The sequence below is a fragment of the Paralichthys olivaceus genome, chromosome 10, assembly GCF_024713975.1.
Source record: "Paralichthys olivaceus isolate ysfri-2021 chromosome 10, ASM2471397v2, whole genome shotgun sequence".
NCBI classification, from domain to species: Eukaryota; Metazoa; Chordata; class Actinopteri; order Pleuronectiformes; family Paralichthyidae; genus Paralichthys; species Paralichthys olivaceus.
Genome location: NC_091102.1, coordinates 7,690,238 through 7,714,412, shown reverse-complemented (window position 1 = coordinate 7,714,412; position 24,175 = coordinate 7,690,238). Strand labels below are relative to the sequence as shown.

The following is a 24,175-nucleotide window of genomic DNA, read 5'->3' as shown; positions in this document are numbered from 1 at the left end:
CCAAATTCCAACAAAGACAAGTAACTATGTACTTTCTCACTCTCTTTATTTCTCTCCTGCTCTCACTCGCAATGCGATTGTACTGTTAAGTGGATCTTATGCTTGAATGAAGCCAAGTTTCTGTTCGCTGCTCCTGTCCTTGAGCGAGGCGGCACATGCTCTCTGCAGACATCTCTATGACCTGTCATTAATGGGGAGCATAGACTTCCCAGATTTCTCCTGGAGTTTGCAGAGACTATAGGAAAAGACAAAAAGTGGTCTGAAGCGGTGCCCCCTGGAGGAAACAAGCCAGTTCTAAAACCGCTCTGTTTGTGTTCCCACCTCTTCTTTGCCCTTTTTTGCTGTAGTGACCGAGTAGCTGCATCTCACGCATGGGTAAGAAAGGGGAAGGTGTCATGTCGTCGTCACAGTTGGCCGTGTGTGCAACAGCTAATCTGTCAAGTGTCTCCGCAACTTGACACACAAATGTCTTTCTCTCGCCTGATAAATCCTAAAAAAACAACAAAATCATGCAACACAAACAAGTGACCATATAAAAAGACTGGTAACAAACACACAAATAGAAATAAACCAAATTACTGGTTACATGCAAAATAATTAACTTTACAGTAACATACACAGACTTAAAGACAATCACAGGTCTTTATGTGAGGGCTTCTGGGTTATTTACAGTCAGAGCAGTACAGAGGTTTGAGGAAGAAAAGACGGATGTTTAACGATAAATACATCAATCCACTTAAACACTGATTGCAGCACAAATCTATGATTGACTAGCCTTGGCATTTACAGCAGCACAATGACAAATTGACTGAACAACAACAGAGAATAAAAACAAGGTTTTTGCACTGTGGAAAGAATTGGTTGAAAACAAAACGCATCCTGAATTTAAAGAAATTAACTTAGCTAGCCTAAAATATATTTGAATTTATAGAAATGATCAAAAACATGTTGGAGTAAAAGGAATAGAAACACATGAATGTGGCAAAACTGAAATTATTTGAAACCTTCCACCTATTGTGGTGCAATAGGGTTTGTGAATCTTTTTAAAAAACTAAAATTGTATGAACCATAAAACCTCAAACCTTTGACATATTTGTAAAAACACAGCATTTTTTTACCCTGTTTCCACTGTATACAGAAAATGTGCTTAGCAGAAAAAAATAGACAGGCAAGTTCATAAAAATTATGAAAAATCTCGTGTATAAAAACTAAAACTGAGTGGACACGGAAAAAAGATTTTGTACTGTACAACACAAGCTCACACAAAGTACATTTACTGTTTAAATGCATCAGGCATCAGTCCATATTTCACTTTACATCATGCTATAAGGGCAGTTTTTCTTGCTTCATCATGACAGTGTTTGTTGTCTGGTTGTATTGAGGATATCCAGGCTCAGGTCGTGACCCCGGGGGGTGTTGTCTGCTTGGTCACTGGCGTGCTGCAGCCCTGGTTGATGGCGTCGGTGGAGATCTGCGCCGTGCAGGCCACCGTGTTGCTGTAGACCCTGCGGTTAAGCTGGATCACCGTGGTCTTGGAGGGAACGGAGATGTTGCCGCTCCCCGCTGACTGGTGATTGCAGTGAAACAGGATCAGGAAACATCTGTAGAACTGCGAGAGAGAGGGAAAGAAGGGTAATGTGAAAATAATGTGCTGCTGAGCGTTCTTATTAACGTCGTCAGAGAAGTATTGGACTCTGTTTAACTGTGCTGGAGAGATATGGAGTTTTTTTCCTATCTATAATCAAGAGCGTGGTCTTTCAGTTCAAGTGCATGACTTGTTGAATTTATGTTCAGAATGTGCATTACTTTCCATCAAAACCCTTCCCTTTCTCTGAAGGGAAACAACATCACTTAACTCAAAAGTTTAATCCAGTTATGAAACTGTTGAAATAAAAAAAACTTACTTGAGGTCCTTGACTTTGCTGGTGCGTGTTGGCTGGAGATCTGCTAAACCTCTGAGTTAAGTGACGTTGTTTCCTTTCAGAGTAACCGCCCACATTACTTCGTGAACGGCACCTAACGTTGTATTGGTTGGGGACTTTAGACAGGGTTGTAAACACAAAACATTCCAAGCGCACAGGAGAAATCCAAGAGTAGACGATTCACCAGCGCACAGAAAGGAACCCCGAGTGAGGAGAAGGGCTGAAGCTGGAGCGCTGGAAATCCATGTGAGCAACAACATATCTGAGTGCACGCCATAGACTGTATATAAAGAGGTGCACGCACACAGTTTGGGCAGAAGCAGAGCAAATGTAAGTGCAAACAGGAGCTATTTGAGTGCAAGGGAAGGGTCTTGATGGAAAGTAATGCACATTCTGAACATAAATTCAACAAGTCATGCGCTCGAACTGAAAAAGATAGGAAAAAACACTCTATAGAGAGACTGGTACTTAGTCTTTAGTGCACTGCCATGTCCTCAGAGTCTACAGGTAGTGATGTGAGAGATTGGTCCCCTAATGCCCTGTTGCACTGGCAGAGCTGAATAAGTGGCCTTTAAAGCTTGCAGGTCATCAACTGGAAAGGTTTGTTAACAGCTCTTTGAAAAACAGGTGCTGGCTCTTGTGTTTGTGTCAGTGTCAGGGAATCATGATGTCATCTATTTGTCAGTCTATACCTGTCGAGCGTCAGCGAGGACATTTCCATCACTGATGACCTGCGCAAACACGAGACACAATAGTGAAAACGACTAGGTTTGGGTTAGTAAAAGTTTTGTATGCACACCTGTGTTTTGACACTTACGTACATTACTTGAGTATTGTTGTGATGTTCTGGAGACCTTATCTGCAGGTGCAGAAGGGCCAACGCCGTTCTTATCTCTTTTACGTAACCCGGCTAATAAACAGACAACAAATGCAGATGAAAACATAATCTAAAAGAACAATTCCACTGGTTTTATAAGTCTGTGTTGTAAAGGCAAGCTGATTATAATTATTTTTGTACAATCAATCATTTGTTATCTTGGTCAATGAGGTCATGTTTTAATCTGCATTTGTTTATCTGGTTGTTACTGAGCAGGATTATGCAAACTAGCACTGAGGGGATTATAGTGTCCAGGATTGTTTTGAGTGGGTTTTACATTTTTGGGAATTTCTCAACAAATAATACAAAGTTCTGTACGAAAAAAACACATCACGTGTACAGGTAATGAACTGGGAAACTTGTTAGCTGTTAGTAGATAGTTTCTGTCTACATGGTGTATGTGCTACATGCACTGTCCGATGGCCATTCTAATTGAGTTTTAGTAAAGAAAAAATAATGAATCTCTTCAAGGAAACATGGAGAAGCAGCTTACAACACATGCTTATGTGTCTCACAGGCACATTGTGCAGGAATTATTTTGCTTGGTGTTTTGTGCTGCGTGTTATCACAAAGGAGGAGGAGGGATGTGAGCCGAATAAAAATCATGCAGAGAAACAGATAAACAGAAATGAGCTGTACAAAGTATATAGAAAGCTGGAATGAAGCACAACGAAGGTAATGAAATGTATGTGCGAGCCTCAACATCTATCTGTGCTGGCAGCAAACTATCAGCGGGCATGATAGATACCAGGCTGCACCTGCTGAGGCAGCATAACTCTCTGTCTTCATACATTATGTATTCACTTCTGTTTTATATCCTTATCTAGGGTTTTTCTCAACATGCATGCTCTGTAGTTTTTTCAGCACAGTTGAACATTTGCACTTTTATTCGCATGTGAACTGCAGAAATCCTGGTCTTACTGCCGTCCTTGACTGTAGAAATGGTGCCGATCCACTGGGGATTTTGTGGTAAATGCTTTTAGGAGTGTGTGTAGTAAATGCTGAGAAAAACTATTTCATGTGAAACCTGAGCAAGAACTCAAATAAGAATATTTGCCAAATTGTTGAAACATTCCTGGAACTCCCAACTACTCCAGTAGAGCCACAGCAGATGGGACTGTGGTTGTATTGGGAAGCGTCCAGGTGAGCACACAGTTTACCTTTACAGCAGCTTCAAATGAGTTTGATGTTTCACTGAACTTGAACATCTGTTGTTGCTCTATGTAACTTTGGTTGGTGGATCTCCTGTGAGAAGAGAGGAACTGACTGAATGTCAGAATCAGGCCCAGCCAGTTGAAGAGTGAAGCTGAACTATAGATAAGTTAAAAACACTTTGAAGTCATCAAAACCAGCGTTGATCTCCAATATTCAGAGAGGAAATGTGAAGATTTCTGAACAGGGTTTAGTGGATTTGTTACAACGGCAGCTATGCTGGTTCAGGAAGCCGGGGATCATGGGTAATATTCACTGTTTAGTTGTTTCGATTAAGTGGGCGGGACTTTTTCTCTACATAAAACCCATTTAGTCGTTCAGACACGGAGCCTAACAGAATTAATCACCACAAGTTGCTGCAGGGGGCGTTGTTGCTTAGTAAACGTTACATAATGTTGCTTTAATACAGGGGATACAGCTGATGAACTGATGAACTCCGGTGGATTAAAGTGAAAGTTAAGAAATGGAATTCAGAGGCTGATGGATGCAGCCAAAAACAGGTTTTAATGTAATAATGAACTATTGTCTCTGTTCACATTGCAGGAATCCTCCTGATGATGTCGCTCTGTGAGCAGGTGCATGTGTACGAGTACATTCCCTCCATGAGGCAGACTGACCTGTGCCACTACCACGAGCGTTATTATGATGCTGCGTGTACACTGGGTGCCTACCATCCCCTCCTGTATGAGAAGAACCTGATCCAGCGAATCAACACGGGCCCTGAGAGTGACCTCCGCAGGAAGGGACGGGTCACTCTCCCAGGCTTCAGCACCGTCAACTGTGACATCTGAAATATGAAACCTGAACCTCTTTGTCGTACAGACACACACACACACTCTGGCCTTTTCTGGCTGACTAAGGGAGAGGTGCAATAAAACCACTGGAGACAAGGAGGCTGAAGCTTACAAATTCAAATTAGACCCACGAAGAACATAAGCCATACCACTCCAGGGAGGGATCAATGTGGAGGCTTCAGAAAGAACTTGTCTTCGTCAAGATGGTTTATTAGACCAGAGACTTCCAGGAAGAGTCTCCCGGATGTGGATATGAAAAAGATGTTTCTCTCTGCTTTAGCTGAGCCACGTTAGCTGTGGAGCTGACTAGAGTAGCAACAGATCATTGTTTTTAGATAGACACGTGAGTTTTCAATAACTGGGTGTGTTTCAATGGTGTAAAATTTGTCTTTTTTCAATAGTATGGGTGGTTCTCCACTTAAAGGTAATGCCACTGTTTATAACGTTGGATACTTGTGATTTTTTTTTCCATTTACTGGTCCAAAAGGTTGTGAATTAGCCAGGAAGTCATGCACGCTGAATGTCACAAATGCAGCATTATTTTACACACATGCAGCAGCAGCACATGCAGAAGAACACGTCTCCAAAGAGACAGATGTGCTGTCACATCAGTCATGGTACTATACATTGCTCTGTAGCAGCTGTTCCTGTTTGACATTCCTCTGGTATCGTCCTGTGAAATCAGAAGTTGTGTGTCGTCCCGAGGGGTTAATTTCACACTACTGACATGGTTATGCTGAATACTAAACCACTCTCCCATGCATGTTAACTGACAATTGCCAGGTTGTCACTTCTGGCTCACGTGTTTTGGATGATTATTCAGTTAAAAGCTCACTGGAAGGGGCTGCTCTTCCTTTTTTCTATTCATTCTACCTGTTGTAACATATTTTACTTTATCTGAGGGCGCATCTGAATCGAAGTAAAAGGGGCTGAAATGGATCTACGGAACAAACAGGTGCTCAGAGCGGCCGTAACCCTGTGCCTAGTGCTCGACTGAACACTTCCCTCGGGTTGCCTCGTGGCTGCTTGGATACAGGCAGTACACATCGTGACAGGACGGCGGTACCGGGGAGTCTGGTTACCATGGGATGAGCAGAACAGTCGATATTGATGAATTGACTCGTATCAGGGGTCTCAGCTCTGCCTCAGCAATCACCACCAGCCCCTGTTTCTCAGCATTGGTTCACTCTTTTATTGAATGTAATTTTACCACTGTGTGGCCAAACCCTGGGTGGAACTCAACACTGCAGTATGTCTCTGTGTGCAGCTCGTTGCAGGGATATTTCTTGTCTCATATTTTCTGAATCCTCTAATATTGGTCTGAAAACCATCCACAGCGCAGAGTAGAGACGATTATAAAAGAGGAATTTGAACCAGTAATAACACCTTATTTGCTTTGTCTCTTTTTTTTTTTACAATGAGGCAGTGCCACATCTGCAACAAGCTCCAGAGATATTAGTTCAGTGTGGAAAAGAGGCTTGGTGGTGTTTTTCACTGCAGATGTGCAGTCGGTCGGTCAAAAATCTTGCCTGTAACAAGAGATTTTTACTACTAGGTGTACTATCTTACAAAATGTGCTTGTGCCATTGGTTGTGGTTTGGAATAAGATATGAAAACTTGTCACAGAAATGTTGCTTTGAATAGTTTTATGACTGTTGAAGAAGATAGGTATTGTAGCATGTAGATGATTCTGGGGTTGGTATCATCCAAAATCTGACGGTATAAAGTACGTACGCATTGTGCTGATACTATAACAGTCCAGTCAAACCTGATTAAAGAAAAGAAACAGAAATTTGCCCAAATATTTGTTGCCAGCTTTTAATAAGTAACTTTCAGGGTGATAAACCGAAATCTTCCACTTTGTTATTTTCTGTTGAAACACTGATATTCTGTGTATCACGATTGTGTAATTTTCTTTGGAAATGAAATTGAGAAACTGTGTGTAGATGAACCAATCGGACAATATTGAATAATTCAGTGAATTACATAAATGGCGCAAGTTCTTCATCACATTGATGCAAAATCCTGCCGATCAAATATCGCCAAGAAAGCTGTTCTCATTGATTTGCGGCATCTTCAATAATGATGTTAAGATATCAAAGATAAAGCTGCTTCAGTAGAAATGGTGCAGAAATACAGTTGGCAGAGTAAATACGGTATAGAGTGTATAAACAAGTGATTATCATTATAATGCATTCCTGGTTATATCACCCTGACCCAATTTTCTGACACTAGATGCATTTGGCTCATTGAGTACAAAGGTTTGATACCCAGCCCCAGTTTCATGTTGATTACATAGGCATGTCTTTAGAGGAAAAAAGGAGCCAGAGTAAAGTCAGCAACTGTAACAGAGGTTTTAAAAAGTAGAAAGATTTCAGCATTCATTCAAACCCATGCAGGTTCTGAGCTCTGCTGTAGGTTCTGAGATAAGTAACCAGATGTTTTAGTGCTTGTGATTGTAACACACTGAAGGTGCATAAACCCTGAACATATTGTACATGTGTATTTCTTAATAACTTTGATCACTTTCCGATGCACAGAGCATGCACGTCGAGATCAGGGCTAAGAGTCTTAAACTGTCTGTGCTGTACTGTGCTGCGAGTAGACACCATTGTCATTAATGTTGTGAGAGGAGATTGTACTGTAAGATTTTTTTTTTCTCTTAAGTGGTGTTTTACATATTTCAGTGCATGCTTTTGGAAAACGGGGGACGGCGTTGCCAAATGGGAAATGTTGAAGTATCGTAGGAGAGGCGTAAAAGGATCGTATTATTGTATTATTTTGGGACAAATTATTGTACAAGAAAACAATAACGAAACCTAAACAATAATTATGTTGATTATGAATAAGTGATAATTTCATAAATGAACAAGTATTAGCTGGAAAGACGCCAGAGATGAGTAACTTGTCAAATCAGATGCATGATCCATATTCACAGACATCATCACAACCAGCGTAAATACAGACGTAGGATGAATAGCCTTTTTTACTATACTGATTATCATAACTCCTACCACTGTCACTAAAAGATGGAATTGTGTTCATTATGGAGAGTCTTGTTCATGCCTTGTACAGAGAGTACAATAATGGTACATTTGGCAAAGCGGAGGGGGAATTGCATCCAGCTGCAGGTGGAACTAGTTCCTTGGAAGCAGTTGAGTGAGTGCGATGCCCGGTGGCAATTTCATCACATCCTGATATGGTGCCAAATTCCTTTATTAATTATGTTTATGCGTAGCAATTCGAACTCAGAATGAGGTGTTTGGGTTGCAACAATGTTATTTCCAGTATTTAATACAGGATGTTGCAGTGACATTAACTTTGAAGAGTGTAGAAGTGGCGAGATGAGAAAAACTCATTCAGAGACACTGTATTACATTTCTCTCTCTCTCTCTCTCTCTCTCTCTCTCTTTCTTTCTTTCTCTCTCAGCCTCCGTCTCTCTGCTCTTTGCTTGTGAGGCCTATTTTTCATGTGTTGTGATTATTCCATATTGTGGGAACCACTGCACCACACACTGCCTATGAGGGATCGTTCAACATCTCAATTTTTTTATTTTCTACATTTCCCTGCTGTGGCTTTCTGCAGTATTCCTAAAATGAGGAAGAGAGAGAAAAAAAAAAAAGAAGCATCCATTTCCGAACATGGTTAGAGTGAAGGTTGTGTTTCACTCCCAACAGCCTTAGGGTGTTCTTCTTGACTTTGATTTGTCAGTGAATTCTCTTCTAATTACACTTGAATTAATATTTAAATAGACCATTTGTATGATTTCAGCTGTTGTAATTTTTTTACCGTGTAAATAAAGCTGTTGTTCATGTCAAACAGTCTTTGATTTTCTAAACTTTCTTCACAGCTCTGTTGTCGACTCACCTGTTTATTCATAAGTATATAAATGAGGGGGTTGATGACCGTGCTGCTCTTGGCCAGTAGTGAAGGCACCACGCTGGCCACAGGACTGATGATGTTGGGTGGTCCGAATGTCGCCATCATGGCCACGACTCCGTAAGGCATCCAGCACAGCATGTAGCAGGCGGCCGTGGTCAGAACCATAAACAGTATGTGGTACTCTCGCCTCCGGGCCGCTGTCTTTCGGACCTTACCCACCTGTGGATGAGAGTGCAAGAGTTTCCTTTCTCAGCAGCTGATGAATAACCTGATTAATAATCACATTTATTTCACTTAAAAACCTCAATGTGAGTTCGGCTTATTTGTGCATTCAATGACTTTTATCAGCAATTTCAAAAGCTGTGTTACAAATTGAAAACAACCCAATACAATGGTTCAGGCATTACATCAGTGTAGTATTATCTTTCATTAGTTCCTCCCTGCTCTATGGTGCATTAATAATAAACATGATGGAAAAACAATGACTTGTTAATTGTGGTGTGATCATCCAAAGCCAATTGAAACTACAATTGTGAAACTGGAAAAGCACTGGCTGCCCGACCAGTAGAAAATCTATTTAAAATGTGTTTCTAAAAGATTACAAATAAACTCTATACACTGCACATTAATAATGTTAAAAATGCACATAGACAGGAAAATGTTTGGGCCACAAATCTTCTGATGAGACTGGATTTGTTGGATTTGACTGTTGATCTACTCAAACAGATGGTGATATTTACTATGTGCATCACATTATGTGACCTGGATACTAGATATCAAAATGGCACTCAGTGACATGAATGACGGTTTTTTTTCTCAGAGCATAAGCCAAATATTTTCTCCAGCTTCTGGGTTTGCTTCTACATCGTTGGCCAGCTGCACGTTAATGTTTTTAATTCTGGCCCCATCAGCTCACAGGCTTTACATCAGGATGATGATGTTTTTTCTATACAATGGGGAAGTTATAGTTTTTATAAAACCTTCACTGATTAACAATCATGATATAATTTACAGTTACTTGTTTGCAGTTTGAGTTTCTTAATTGACAAGATGTTGCTCTTATAATGGTGGTCTATGGCTCTGTTGTTGCTATACTACGAGTGGCCACTAGTGCACATTAGCAGCGAGGCTGAGTGGTGGTTCCATTATGTATATAAAAATGGACAATGCATCTCTTCTTCCTCCCTCATCCAGAATTATGCCAAAATATCTGTTGTCGACTAAGACCATCTTTATTTACAGTCTATGCGTAGAGATGTATCCAGCTTTCATTATTCGCTCCCTAGGTTGTAGATATGATGTGGGAAGTCATGTTCACTGTGTGCTGGGTGTTCAAGTATTTAAGTCATGAGAATAGGCTGGTAAAGATAATGGATGGATGAATGGGCAATAAATGGCAGCTATGAGGGGAATGCTTTGTAGTATTAAACATGGTGTTTGTGCATATAGTGAATCACTTTAATCATCCGGGCCTGGTGTTTGCAGAGACTTGGACATATTTCAGATATGCTTTATCTGAACATATAAACAAATGCTCTCTGTCTTGTTTGTTTGGTTTAAATGGGCAGATGATTTAAATCTTCTTAGTGCAATCTGAAAATGAAATTGTTTTCTAAAAGAACTGGTTGATTCACAGCCTGTTAAGAGCCGTGGATGCATATGAGACATGCTCTCATTTCTCACTGGGTGCCTTTCAGCTTTTCATTTATTCCTTTGCTCAATGAGAATAATCATGCGATTTAGGTTATTGATTTCCTCATCAGACATTAAATCAAGTTATTAGATTCAAAAACTTACTTCAGACAAAGGAGGGGGGTAGTGTGTGATGTATTTTACTCAGGTAATGAAAATGAACTAATTCAGCTAATGTGACTTACAGAAAAGCTACTTTGTGATACCAGGGTGTACAAGCCTTAGGGATCGTTCAACAAAAAATATAAATTCACCCATTATCTACTCACCACGATGCAGATGGAGGGGTGTGTGAAGTGTTTGAGTGCACAAAACACTTTGTCATTAGCCTAAATGTCCTCTGATATCCTCCTCGGAGGTGCAATCACGTTCTCACACTGGAAAACCACACACACTCTTGCCCAGGGGCATGTGTGGGGTGCGCGTTCGCATCACTATGTCCACTAGCATTGCTCACTCCGTTAGTGGCCGTTTAGACTATTAACATGGTGTAAATGATGCTGTTTTGTGTCGAATATGAATGTCGGGGTTTCTGGATGCTTGGATGACACCACACGGGCAGTATGGAGGCATTTTATGTTTTTTTTTTCTGTTGTTTTATTATGTCTGAAGAAGTGGTCACTTTGGCTGCAACGCTGTTTACCTGTGAAACTCCAACACTCAAACACTTCACCCACCCCTCCATCGGTATAGTGGTGAGAAGATAATGAGTGAATGAGTAATTTTTCGGTGAACTATCCCTTTAAGAGTCCAGCTACATTTCCTCCCCTTTCTTATAATTTGCAATGGTTATTTATTACGCTTCTGTGTTTGCATCATGTTCTAATAATCTTCAATTTGTATAACACTTTAAAACTGAGGTTTAAAAAAGAAGCACTGGATTAAAATGACAAGAAACAAGAGGATCTTTGAGGGTCTTATGTGCTCTGTTTGTGGAAAGCTGTGATAATCCCCCGCCCTGCTAACCCCTTCGGCCTTAAGGATTAAACAGCCTAAGTCACATGAGTGCAGAGGATTTCACTTACTTAACACAAGCAAATTTATTCCTTAAAACCCAGAAAAACGCTGTCACCATGCTTACTCTAAATGTATGTGACAGAGTTAGGCGAGAGGATGTCTAAAAGTCCAGCTCTATAATCTCTTGCTGCCCATTGAGCTGGATCCACTTACAATAAAATCATTCTGCTGTGTCCAGTTCAGTCCCTGGGTTATTATATGGGGAACTGATGCATGCCTCTGCTTTCATTTTGTGTGTTTGAGATATTTTGTGCCTCAGTTACCATCATATGGTTCATCTGCCTCCAGTATCTCTGTTACGCTAATAAGAGCGCCATCCTCGAGCATCCGCTGCAGCTGAGTAGACTGTGCAGGAACAGCCCCAGCTGCACACTCTTTCTCATTTTCTGTTATTTTGCATTATACAGTAGATTGAAATAATATCAAAATTGATTATTTTGAGCAGCTCCAATAAAAACATTCCTTATCCAGCCTCACTAAAGATGTCATCAAGTAATATTTTTCTTACTTTATTGATCGATTTTGCACAATCTTACGACGAGTAGGCTATTTCAGAAAAAAATATTTTAGTAATTTAGCACCACATTATCAGTATTATAGGACTTTGAAGATATTGCACAAATAATTGTCTTTTCCAAAGAAAGACACATTGACTTGAATTTGATCCTTTTGGGGAGAAGGAAACGTTTGGTCAACTGTGAGGGTTTATCTGTGTCCTGTTAAAGGGATTTCAGAAGAGATGAAGATTCTTGCAATGAATTTCCCTTATTTAAAATGTTTCTTTCCTCATTTAATTACAATTTTATTTTCCTTCAATACTAATACACCATCATACAATCTCAGTTCAGGGGGTGCCTTGAGTTTCATTGCTTTTAATCTAAGTTAGGAAAACATTCTATGTCTGTGAACTTCTCTGGCTGCGCTGCACTCCAGTCTAATCACTGAGTGGATGAATGGCAGGTCAACTTTTCTGTGATGGAATCGCTCCTCGATTCATAGTCTGTCATCCAAACCTGACATTTGCTGGTGATGTATTTAGCCTGGCATTTTCTTCAATCACACTTCATTATAGCTGTGCTGAAAATATCATTGATGTCGCGTTATCACATCATGTCGTCTGTCAGCTTCTCTCACATCTGTGTGGGAGATGGTGTCTGAAGTATCCCAGAATTTTCATATGATTTCTGTGGTCCTGGCAGAGGACAGTAACACAGTGCCTATTTTCTGGATATTTCATAGTCCCCAAGAAGACCAAAGACTTGAAAATTCCTCCTGAGCCTTTAAAAGCAGGACCAGATGGGAGGGAGAGGCCACATTCACGAAAACCTGGACCACGTTCTTGCAATTTCCTGATGGCCTGCAAAGACTCTGTTAGGACACTAACGTTGGTAGAGATCTGTTCACCTGATCACCCCTCAGACAAGCCTCTGGTGTGTAGAAGCCCAAATGAGGCATTCAGGCATCAGGCTTCCCTTTCTCAACTCATAGACCTTTGTGAAAGTGTGAATACTGCGTCAAATACATTAGGAGAGCAAGACACTGGATAAATCCAGTCAAATTGACCAGACCAGTTCTTCTGCTGTGCTCATTGGCTTCTCACAGTTTTCTTTGGGGTTAAATCTGATCACTAAAACACATTTAAGACAAGATGAGACCAAACATTTTAAGATCTTAACTAAGGATCGGGCAGAGACAGGAGCTAAATAATTATAAATATAAATATATTAAGTATGAGCAAATAACTTAAATCTCATATTGATCTCACATTAAGCTTAGTTGTTGATTCCTACCTTTTATTTAGACTCATTGTGTTTATAGACTTTGAACTTGTTGTTTTCTTTGTTTGGTTTTTGGATTTATATCTTTTCACCCTTGTATGTCTCTCTAACTTTGCATCCTGTCTTTGTCTTCTCTGACTTCCTGACTGCCAATCTGTTCACCCTACAGGTAAGTCAAATTAAAGTGATACTGTACTTAAAAATTGAAATTTTATGGCTGTTCTTTGATGAAAAACATTGATACCTTGAAGGCAAGACACCTCTACCTCATACGACATTTCTGTTTCTGTGCGTCTAGAGTCCTATACAACCGGGATGATTTTGCTTTAGCAAACTAATTGGTATGTTTGTGTGTGTTTGCAATGTGAGTGTGTGCATTGGGGAGAGAGATGGTGGGAGGTTTTTGGTAGTCTTAGCCCCCCCTTCCTCTAACTGCGCTCTAAAGGCATTTTTATAATTTTCACAGAGAAACACTTCAGTTTAAGATCATGGGTGAAATCACACTTTAAAGACTGTTCATTGGATCTGGCCTTGTTATACAGAAAAGTGGCATAAACACAAGCACACACACTGTTACTGTCTCTCTACCTGTTTGACTGCCCAGAGCAGCCTACCATAGCAGTAGATCATCACCAGGACAGGCAGACCCAAGCAGAAGGTGAACAGACAGATGATGTAGGCGTGCGACTCGGTCGTCTGAGCCGTCCAGGATACGGAGCAGCTCGTCCCTGCCCCTTCAATGCCATAGCTGCTCCAGCCCAGTAGAGGGGGCACTGTCCAGAACAAAGAGTAAAGCCAAGAGCCCCCGACAGCCAGAAGGGGCTTGCGGTAGCTGGGCCCACGCTTGTTGTAAACTGTCAGAGTGCTATAGCGGTCGTACGAGAGGATCACCAGAGAGATCAGCGACACGATACCTGAGAAAGACAGAAAGGAGGAGCGTGAGTGGGCAGCTTTGTTATTTGGCTCAAAAAGATACTGAACAACAAATTGCAGCGCTGGAAAAAGACTGTAAACAAAAATGGGTGACATGACAGTCCCCTAAATGTGAAGCCATTTTTTTTAGCAAAGATGGTTTCTGTCATTTCAGTCAGGCTACTTCCCATCTAATTCTGAGGTTTGGTGTTAGGTCATTATGTGATACTATAAAACAGGTTGCTGTTTTAGCTTTGATATAAATGCTAACATCAGCATGCTAACATCTTTACAATAGAGTGTGGATACCCAAACAGAGCCCGAAGTGATTACTTTTTCAGGCAGACATTAATAAATAAACAAAATTCAATAATGATACATTTTGATCTTGAATTAACAATTGTCAACCTCATAGTGCTTAACAAAGAACCAGGGAATCACTAAAGTCAGGGCATTTGGGAGCCATTAGTATCATCACAAAATCAATCAGTAAATAATTAACAAGATAGTTTAAGAAAATAGTTAGTTGGGAAAAATGGGGAATTGCCAACATCACAAAAGTCAAGAGATCATCAAACTAATCAGAATTTATCTTCTGTGGATTATTATGTCACTGCATCCATTAGTTGTTTAGCTTTTTCAGTCCAACTTTAACTCACTGAAGTCAACGGAAGTTTGTGACATTAAATTTTGATCAAAGTGTCTTAATGTGTCTGCTCTACAGTGAAAACCTGTGATCAATGATCCACATGGACGGATTATCAAACTGGCGTACTCCAAAAACAACCGCCACTAAACCCCCAGCTGATTAATTGACTTGAAACATTTTTATTTTGAGTCGTAGCAAAGCCTTTACTGCCAGTTTGTTTAATAATTGATCATAGACTAATTGATTTGATTTGTTTCATTATTTCTACATTTATGCAACATTAATTATCATACTCTTGAAGCTCCTCAGAGACAAGCATATACTGGGGAGAAGCCTGAGCAAAGGTAAACAACTCCTGCCTCTACCCTGCACTCGTGTTCAGTGCTTACACAACTCTGCAAGCTCGAGGGAAAACCCCTTGAGCTCACCAGAAATACACATTCAGGCCATTTAGACATTTATGTAAGCATTACACTTGGTCATAATTCTCAAGAAAAACTATTCAAAAGCAGAGCTGAAAACCTTGGTCATCAAGTCATGCAGTGCAACACATGCTGAACGTGTCACAGGGTGTTTGGTTTGTCATTTCCACATGTAATAAACATGTGCAGTAGAATCGCTGCTTATCCTAAATAAGCTGAAGCATTACAAACCTGCGATGACGCACTTCTCACACCCCACTGCCTACCTAGATGAAAATTTAAATTAGAGCTGCCTTAAAGCAGGCTTCAGGCCATGTTTTGCCTCAGGTGGGGTTTCCTCAGGCAAAAATATACTTAGATCTTTGGTCATCCTGTTTTTAACACGTGACATAAAGATAAATTCACATGAACCCCCTCTTACCCTTGACTCGGATAGTTAAGTCCTCTCCAGCTCTAAAGCGCATTAACAACTAGACCCAGACCAGATCTTGGAATATTTTACTCAGTCATTTGTTATTGTTTGATGATAATGTTTTTTCGTGTTTTTATTATGGGTCCTAATTTATCTTTTTACATTATTTATTTGCAATCATTATCTGTCATATCATGTTGTCGTTGAAGCTGCACACACACACTACAGTGTTTTGGTACTGGTTCTTCTCATGTGTACTCTGACTGCAGGGTCTTTAATGTGTTTCTGCTTTACAACACAACAAACCAATGATTTACAGCAGCTACCATCATTTTCATTGAGGACTAATGCTCCCTGAAATAGCCACGGTCAAATCCAGCCCTCTCACCCTCCTGCCACGTTATATATCTTCCTCCCTGGATCTCTCCACCTTTCTTATTTTCTCCTCTTTCAGTGCCATGATTCTATTGAAATGTGCCGTTATCTATTTGCCATTAATGACAAAACCTTTGTACTGGAATAGTCATCTTGGATTATGATATGATGCTCAAGTTCAAAATACCCCATGTGGCATTTAAGGAATGGGGAGGTAGAGGCCATAGAAATCCTGGATCTCCTCCATAGGAATAACATGGCACTTTGAAAGCAGGCAGACCACGTGAAGCATGAAAAATGAAACACATGAAAGTCTCTTTCTACTGTTGCTCAACTTCTAATACAGAAGGAAGATTAAATTAAGCTGCTAGAGCAGAAACACATTTTTTAGATGGTAATACGTATATAATGCCTAATGGTGAAATGCATGTTCATATAGTGAAATGAATAAAACATACATTCTCTACAGTGGGCCATCACACAGCCCATCTGCTTTTGGGGGGGGGGGCTAACAAAGGCACAAAGAAAGCAGGCAAACTTTAAATGTCAAATCTCGAACATCTTCTCCAAAAATCAAACTCTTTGCATTTTTGTGTAAAACATAAACTTGTATATTTAAATGTTAACGGTATAAGATCAAAAAGTGTTGGAGAGGCGGTGGGTTGGCTGAGTTGGCCACTCCCCCCGCAGAAGTGAAATCAGTGTAATGAGATCGTTCAGAAAAAGGCAGATCTCTCTCTTTGGTTGTGTTTGTGGTCTGTATCCAGCTTAATGAAAACAGTGTATCTGTCATAGGTTTTTTTTTGAAATAAGGATGAAAATTATAATCATACACAGAGTGAGCTGGTCCTGTGGAGGGTAACCTAATGTGATGAGCCTGATAAACCATATCTGACATCCCACCAGTGTCCCTGCCCTTTAACGAAGACTGTCCACTGTGTTTATCACAACAAGCAGTATTTATACCGCAGAGCAAACCGTGTGATGTTTGGTTTGGATAGATCTACTAAGTACTTGATTTGTATGCAAGAGACTGGGAGTTGTGAATTGAATCTGACCAACAGTTAGTCATGGATTGCCATTTAATCTAGTACATGTTTTCAAATGCTAATAATGCCTCATAAAAAGTCTCTGCAACACTGTCAGACACTTCTCTTAACACTTAACTGCTTTCACCAGAATAAAGATGTCTAAAGACTTGGCTCTGACACAAGCAGCTGGACAATCTTTACTTTGCCTCAAAAACAAATATTGGATCTCAACATTAACCCAATTATAACTTTACTTTCTCATTATTATTATTCCAGCCTCACAGAGCTGCCAGAGAGGCTGTGGACTCTTATCTTCCAGTTGTCATGTCATATCAGAGTTACTGTTCTTAAAAGTTTCCAACTCATAATTACATTTACATCAACTTCCAAATCATATTTATTCCTGGGAAACTGCAGACCACCTTTTCTGTCCAGTTTTTTTTTTAAAGAAAAGCAAACGCCAGAAACCAACATGACGCCCATTTCTCAAAGAAGTTTACTGTTGCTTTACGGATGTGAGTGCTGCCTTTTGACATACAAGAGGAAGACTTGTAATTGCTAAGTTGATCCTCTGACTCTTCTGGAAGCAGCTGCATTTTTTTGCTGCATGCCTTTCCCACATTCTCGCCCCATTTCACGCTTGCACGGTACAATCAATGAAAACAAAATTACAGGACAAAAAACCTAACAAAGGGGGAAAGACCTTTATCCAATTATGTTAAGTCCGGTTATAAATATTTTATTGTCGTAAAGTATTTTGATCCCCATATATGATAATAATAATCAGAATTGTTAAGACTCATATAAAGTGCAGGAAAGGCCCTTAAGCGATTTATTTTGTGTGCATGTAAAAAAAGGAAGATTGGAATCAGGCCTTGTTTTTTCATCCAAACAGTAACTTAAAGGATGTCCGATGAATATTCTATATTTTTTGGTCTACTGATCCAATGAAAAGATCAAACCAGAAACAAGTGTTTTCACTTGATGCAATTGAGAAAATAAACTATGATGGAAAAAAGGGGGTGTTTTATTGTGTTGGAGGAAACAGATCAGATAAACTACAGTGGGGATAAATCTTAAGCCCCTACCCCATGTTCCTCTCTGTGGACAACTATCTGAGGATTACCACAGTGAAGAACTGAACACCTCGAGTCGCATTAAAAAAATAGATTATAGGATTTTACACATTTTCGATATATCGTAATGTGTTTCAAGCTCACAATGCTTAGGCCTTCTTCAACACATCATCCACCAGCTGGAAACCAGGCAGAATGCCAATAATATTACACACTGATAATCATCATTTGCAGGCATAGTAGTTTGTCTGACAGGAATTAATATCAATTTAATCTAGATATATTGATCATTCTTTTAACCTTTGAGAAATATGAAGATGTAACATTTGTCATCCTCTACTTAATCATCTGATTAGAGGATAATTTGTTTTTGGACACCCTGCACAGCTAATTGCATTTCTGATGGCCTTCCTGGTTTAAGACCAAAGGGATTCTTGTAATTTAACCCCATAATGCTTGTGGTACATAAACCAATTAGTTTTTTTTGTGCTGTGCAGTTTATTCAACAAAGAATATACAAACAAGATAAAGATACAACATGCACACATAGTTATTGTCTGTGTTCAGTCATTTTTAATGAGGTTAAACCATTTACTTTTACAAAGACACTAGGCTCTACACTGAGTGAGGAAATTTCAAAACCCCCAGAGAGAATTTATTTATTTAACAACACTCCTTTATTGTTGGCAGCACGGCTTGTCTAAATTACATCAACCAATTCCTAAAGAAAATTAGTTTCATCATCCTGCAGTTGTATGTCTCCCCCAAGCAGTGCAGTTCCAGTCTAAAGACCTTTGACCACGGAAATCTGTTCAGTTCATATCAGTTCATCTCTGAGTGGAAATCGCTAAATGCAGACTTGAGATAACATGTTCAAGACACCCAAGTTGTGAGGCCACCTTGACTTCGACCTTTGATCACCAAAATCTAATCAGTTCATCCTTTAGTCCAACTGAATGCTCTTGAAGAATTTCTTCCCTCTGGTGTTTTTGGGTTATGGGGTTCACAAGAATGGGACAGACTTGCTATAGTATTTGTCTCTCTGGCCTAACACATCACCTTCTGATGAAAAACATAAAGAAAATAGATGTGATGTCTCTGATAGCAGCTGTTTTCCTCCTTCAGTCTGGTCAAGTAAACCCAACAGGTTACAACTTTAAAGAAAACCAACCTATTTATTATTCCGAGCTCAACCTCAAAGATCTGTGGCTGACCTTAGAAAAGGTGAGTCCATGTCATCCTGATGTTTATGTTTAAAACATAATGACCACAGCAAGAGCCAACACCTGATATTAACATCCCCCACAAGAAACAAAATATAAAAGGAACCATGGTGCTTGATAGCCCACTCTGGACGTACTGTGTAATTTGAAAATTCTTTGCCAGTTTTAAACATCTGTATCTTCTGAACCAACTGACACTTGAATATCAACACAAAAGCAGACCCATTTCTGGGAAAGTCACAAGGTTATAATGTCATTTTGTGAATTGACAAACTAATCCCAAAAGAGTAGTGGTGCTTCAAATGTTATGATATTACTCACATTATTATATTATTTCAACATTGCAGTCCTGTTTTTTTCATTTTCAATTATATCTGTTTTGTTGTTATTTCCTGTGAATAAGTGATGATTAAATTCCTCTGTATAAACCAAAACCAACTTTCTTGATGGATAAAACAAAGTTCCTCTTGTATGATAAAGGAAGCACAAAGAAACCATCAACAAGGCAACAGTAAATTACTTCCATAAATTAACATGAGTCATCCTTCATCGTGTTGGTTTCTGACACTCGTTTTTCTCTTAGAAAACCAATGGCAGATAGACAGAGAAGATGAGGGATGACACTGAGGTGGAAAATCGGACATTTAGAGGACGCACTGGGACTGATATGTTGCTGCACTCTCAAATATACTGTAAATGTCATTCTTTCCAAGTGTTTTTTTTTTTTTTAATTGATCCTTGTTTAAAACCAGGCCCCCATGCAGCCCGAGAAAACTGGTGATCAATCATGGTCATACATGTGATGTGTGAGTTTGTGCTCCAGCAAGGACGTATAGAAGCTGCCCCTCTGCCATCTCATTTGAAGTAGAGACAACAGGGCGGAGATGGTGGTGGGGATATTTATAGAACAAACGAATAGGGGCTAATAAGTCAGACAGTAATATGTTCACAATTTAACCAAAGCACTGCCATTTTCATACACATGAAAGAACAAGCATGCATTATTGGAAAGTGTTTAATGTTCCTTTAATAAGGCCACTGCTGGGAGGGACATGATGTACTGAAAAAGGTGCATGTGCTGGATTCAGAGTGTTGGTGAACATGTAAAACGTAGTTTGTGTGATTGTGAAAGATGGTGTAAGATTTCTCGGGAGTGTTTAGTTTCTGAATTAAATACTGTGGTTTGTGATTGTGCGTGTGATTGTGTGTGTGTGGCGTCTTTTCATAGGCCACGGCTTTCATATCTGCTAAATCGGTGCTATATCTGTAGGTGTATACTCATTGTATATAAGCCATTGCTGCCTGGTAACTAATCATTACTCAACATGCACCATCTCCAGCATTCAATGTGCCATGTGATACCAGATGCCTTCAGCACAGAATGACAGGCCTGAGGGGAAAAGTCAATGAACCCACTGACTTCAGTATTTCAATTCAATGGAAATAACCCACATAAAAATTCTCACTTTTTTTTTTACCAGTGAGGCAGAGCAAAACAAAGAAAGTGAATAAATAGAAGCAAACTTCAGGGCATTAAGTTTCAGTTTTGCTTGGAAGGATGTCTAGGGAAACCAGGCAGACAGGCAAGGATGCTGCAGAGAGTGTCAGCAAGGCGGAAGCGACAGCGAAAGAATGAGATTGAGCAGTATGTTGGTGTCCAAGCCAGGGGTTGAAAGCACAATGTCTCTGGAGGCTAATGGCAAATGTGGATCCCCTCACGAGCCTGAGCATGAAGGTTCCCTCTAGAGGCAAGTGTTTCAGGCAGAACTATCCTGGAGGGCGAAGAGGAGGTTGTAGGCGTAAGCCCATCTTGGGGGCAACCAGAAAGGAAAGGCAACTCTGCAGAATGACCTGGAGACGGCTGACAAAGGCTCAACCTTTCTGGAGCCTGGCATCAAGGCTAACGTGCACCGACTCCAGCATTCAAAACCATGCCACACCAACTCAGCAACAATGGATGGAAACCCCTAAAGATGAAGACGTAAGCTCTCTGCACGTCAAACGAATCATTCTTCTCATCTTCATCTTGAGGTCAAAGGTTATGTGATGAAGGCATTATGAAGGTCTTTGAATCTGTTTCATACATTATCACACCGCCTCCTGGTGGATGAATTAAACATTAAAAAAGAAGTCCTCCATGGTCAGAGTTAAATGAAACGATTGGGACCATCGCTGACACAAGGATTAAACCGTCTCCATGAAAACGTTTTATACTTTGTCAAACAATTCATCCGCCCCCCCAACCTCCTCCCTGTGCAGATGTTGTAATCAATACAGCCACTAGAGGCCACTTGACGATTGAATCTAGGAACACAACATGATAAACTGCTTACACATTCCTATACAGTCATTTTAGGGAAAGACACTGAAAACCACTGAAAACCTCTGTCTGGACTGAATAAATTCATTTTAGTGTTTCTTTGTGTGAGATTCTAATGCACACAGGGGGTTTCAGTTATGCAGGCAGCTCTTGCACAAACTGGTTCATTCACACAAGACATATAAATTAAATTTGACCAGACCATTCAGTCACAGACAGTGTGAGGTCGCTTCACTGAACCAGACTGCAGTCCCTGTTCTGTGTTTTTGTGCAGAGTGCAGCGTAGAACTAGAGCAATAACTCATCTGGGCTGACATGTCACTCGATGTTATTGCAGATATATTGATGTGTTTGATGAGGTGATAAGTGAGAAAATAATAATTTCTTAGTTTCTCCGCCAGAGAGCAGTGACAATCTCATTTTTCAACTGTGCCATAATGCTCAGTGTGTATGTAGTGCACAATTATTTAAAAAATAAATCTCAACAAAAACGTCGGGGACCCATATCGTGACTGTTTGTTTCTGTTGTGTTTCCATGTTGTGTGTCTATATTTCATAACTATGATGTGTGTGTCTAGTGTATCCATGTATGTGTATATTGTGTGTGTATTTTATTCTATACGTTGTTTGTATATGTTTTGTGTTATATACACTAAATACATGTTATGTATATGGGTATATGATTTTTTTCAATATGATGTCTATGTTTGTTGTGTGAATGCCCATGACAGCTGTCATTCAACCATCAAGCATCTTAAATGTGTTGGTTTGACTTGTCTTTTGTTTCCGGTCGTCTTCCGACCATGAAGCAACACAACAAAGTGACCAGGGCTCACATTCATTTCACAAATAGGAAACTGAAACTTTGAAACAGTGAAGTCATTAAACAGATTGTGTATTGAGAGACTTCCAACCTCTGCTGGACACAACACAGAAGCATCTGGGCCGATCATCATCAGTCATAGACAGTGATACTGTAGTGATACTGGAACATGGAGCATATGCTGGTTTTATAATGATGAAATTATGAGTGGTTGATGATGATAATGGGGGACTTCTATTATTAAGACTGGATTCAACGCAACATAGATTAAAATACAGTTGACATTTCACATGCTTTTATAACTGAGCAACCACAGCTCTGCCTCCGTTATGGGCAGTAGTGCAAAACCGCAAAAATCCCACTGAGTTTATTTGATCTAAAAAGTGTTGTTTGCAGAAAATGCGCATTATGGTGGCACATGTCACACCTCAGTTACCTCCTTGAACACATCAGCTGACACAGTTTTTCTCAGACTGAGATGTGAGAGAATATGAAGAACCTACCAAAGCAGGAGTTGATGAAGCCGTACCAGCTGCAGCCGCTGCGCCCCAGCAGCCACTTTCCACGAATACTGGAGGCGAAGCTGAGAGTGGTGCCGAATACGCACACCAGCATGTCACTGACACTGATGTTGAGCAGCAGCATGTTGACCGGTGTCCGCAGCTTCTTGAATTTGCAGAACAGGAGCAACACGACGAAGTTGTTGAGGAAGCCAAAAGTCATGATGAAGCCCAACACGACGCTGAGCACCACGAAGCCCGTCGGGGAGAGGGTCCCTCTGGCCGCCGGCGGGTCCACCAGCTCCTGGTCATCGCTCAGGTTGAAGCTGTAATTCAGAGCAGTCTGACCAGAAAACATCCTGCGGTCCATTCATCGGAGCTTGTCCTCACCCTGGATCCGCTTTGGCACTTTAGAGTCGCTCGCATCGCTCACCTGCAAAGTTTATGGATGGCAGCTTCCTTCTCAAGTCTTTCTCCATGCTGATTTTCAGGAACGCGCGAGCGGCTGCACACAATACGCACATTCCTCAAGTGCTGATGAGAGCATGTGGCTGCTGACTCCTTCCTATATAACTGACACGGAGGCGAACAAACACCTCGCACTGGGCCACCTGTTACCTTTACGCACTGCGAGTCTCTTCTCACCAAATTCTAGGTAGGGCGTCAGATTCTTTCCTCACAAAACTCTTATAATTCATCCCACATGACTCGACTTATGGGTTACTTTGTGCTCATGATGTCTGTCATGTCCAGGTCCCTTCTTCGTCTTTTTGGATCAATTGTAAATCCGATGGCGACGCCTGAGAGGGGGAAGGCGTTGCGTAAAGAGCACTCCGCTCTGTTATCCAGCATCTTTTAAAGACCACGGTTACGTCATGAGGCACTGGGATGGCAGGGGTGTGTGTGTGTGTGTGTGTGTGTGTGTGTGTGTGTGTGTGTGTGTGTGTGTGTGTGTGTGTGTGTGTGTATGTGTGTGTGTGTGTGTGTGTGTGTGTGTGCACCTACTGTTATGAGGGTCAGTTTCGGTTTAATACCATTATTGACATTCTGACTTTATGGGGACCTTTTGGCTGGTGCTCACAAATTCAAAGGGCTGTTTGAGGGTTAAGACTTCGTTTTAGGGTTAGGGTTAGAATTAGGTTAGTAGTAGGCTTAGGTATTTAGTTTTGATATTAAGGTTAGGGAAAGGAGCCAGGGAATTCATTATACCTATGAGTATTTTCACAACTATAAGGAGACAACTGTGTGTGTGTGCCT

At 40.5% G+C, this 24,175-nt stretch overlaps 2 protein-coding genes across 5 annotated transcripts in view; one reads left to right on the top strand and one right to left on the bottom strand.

Annotated features, from left to right (window-relative positions):
• Positions 1 to 8,625, top strand: part of st6gal2a (ST6 beta-galactosamide alpha-2,6-sialyltranferase 2a) — a 45,942-nt gene extending 37,317 nt beyond the window's left edge. For all 4 annotated transcript variants that reach the window (XM_020090038.2, XM_069532859.1, XM_020090039.2 and 1 more), the window contains exon 7: positions 4,555 to 8,625. In XM_020090038.2, the coding sequence (XP_019945597.2) occupies positions 4,555 to 4,802 (248 nt within the window). In that variant the 3' untranslated portion in view covers positions 4,803 to 8,625. The remainder of the gene's footprint in view (positions 1 to 4,554) is intronic.
• On the bottom strand, positions 33 to 23,768 carry tmtops2b (teleost multiple tissue opsin 2b). The gene is made up of 4 exons (XM_069532860.1): positions 22,922 to 23,768; positions 13,764 to 14,089; positions 8,674 to 8,907; positions 33 to 1,609 (listed from the first exon to the last, which is right to left on the bottom strand). The coding sequence occupies exons 1-4, from the start codon at positions 23,286 to 23,288 to the stop codon at positions 1,394 to 1,396; spliced, it is 1,143 nt and encodes a 380-aa protein (XP_069388961.1). The 5' UTR covers positions 23,289 to 23,768; the 3' UTR covers positions 33 to 1,393.
• Positions 23,769 to 24,175: the final 407 nt, after the last annotated feature.

Excerpts from the sequence above, each read along its gene's own strand:
- tmtops2b (XM_069532860.1), bottom strand. The coding sequence starts at position 23,288 with ATGGACCGCAGGATGTTTTCTGGTCAGACTGCTCTGAATTACAGCTTC. Across the intron at positions 14,090-22,921 it reads CTTCATCAACTCCTGCTTTG|GTATCGTGTCGCTGATCTCT; the intron begins GTAGGTTCTTCA and ends TGTCTTTCTCAG. Across the intron at positions 8,908-13,763 it reads TGCTCTGGGCAGTCAAACAG|GTGGGTAAGGTCCGAAAGAC; the intron begins GTAGAGAGACAG and ends TCTCATCCACAG.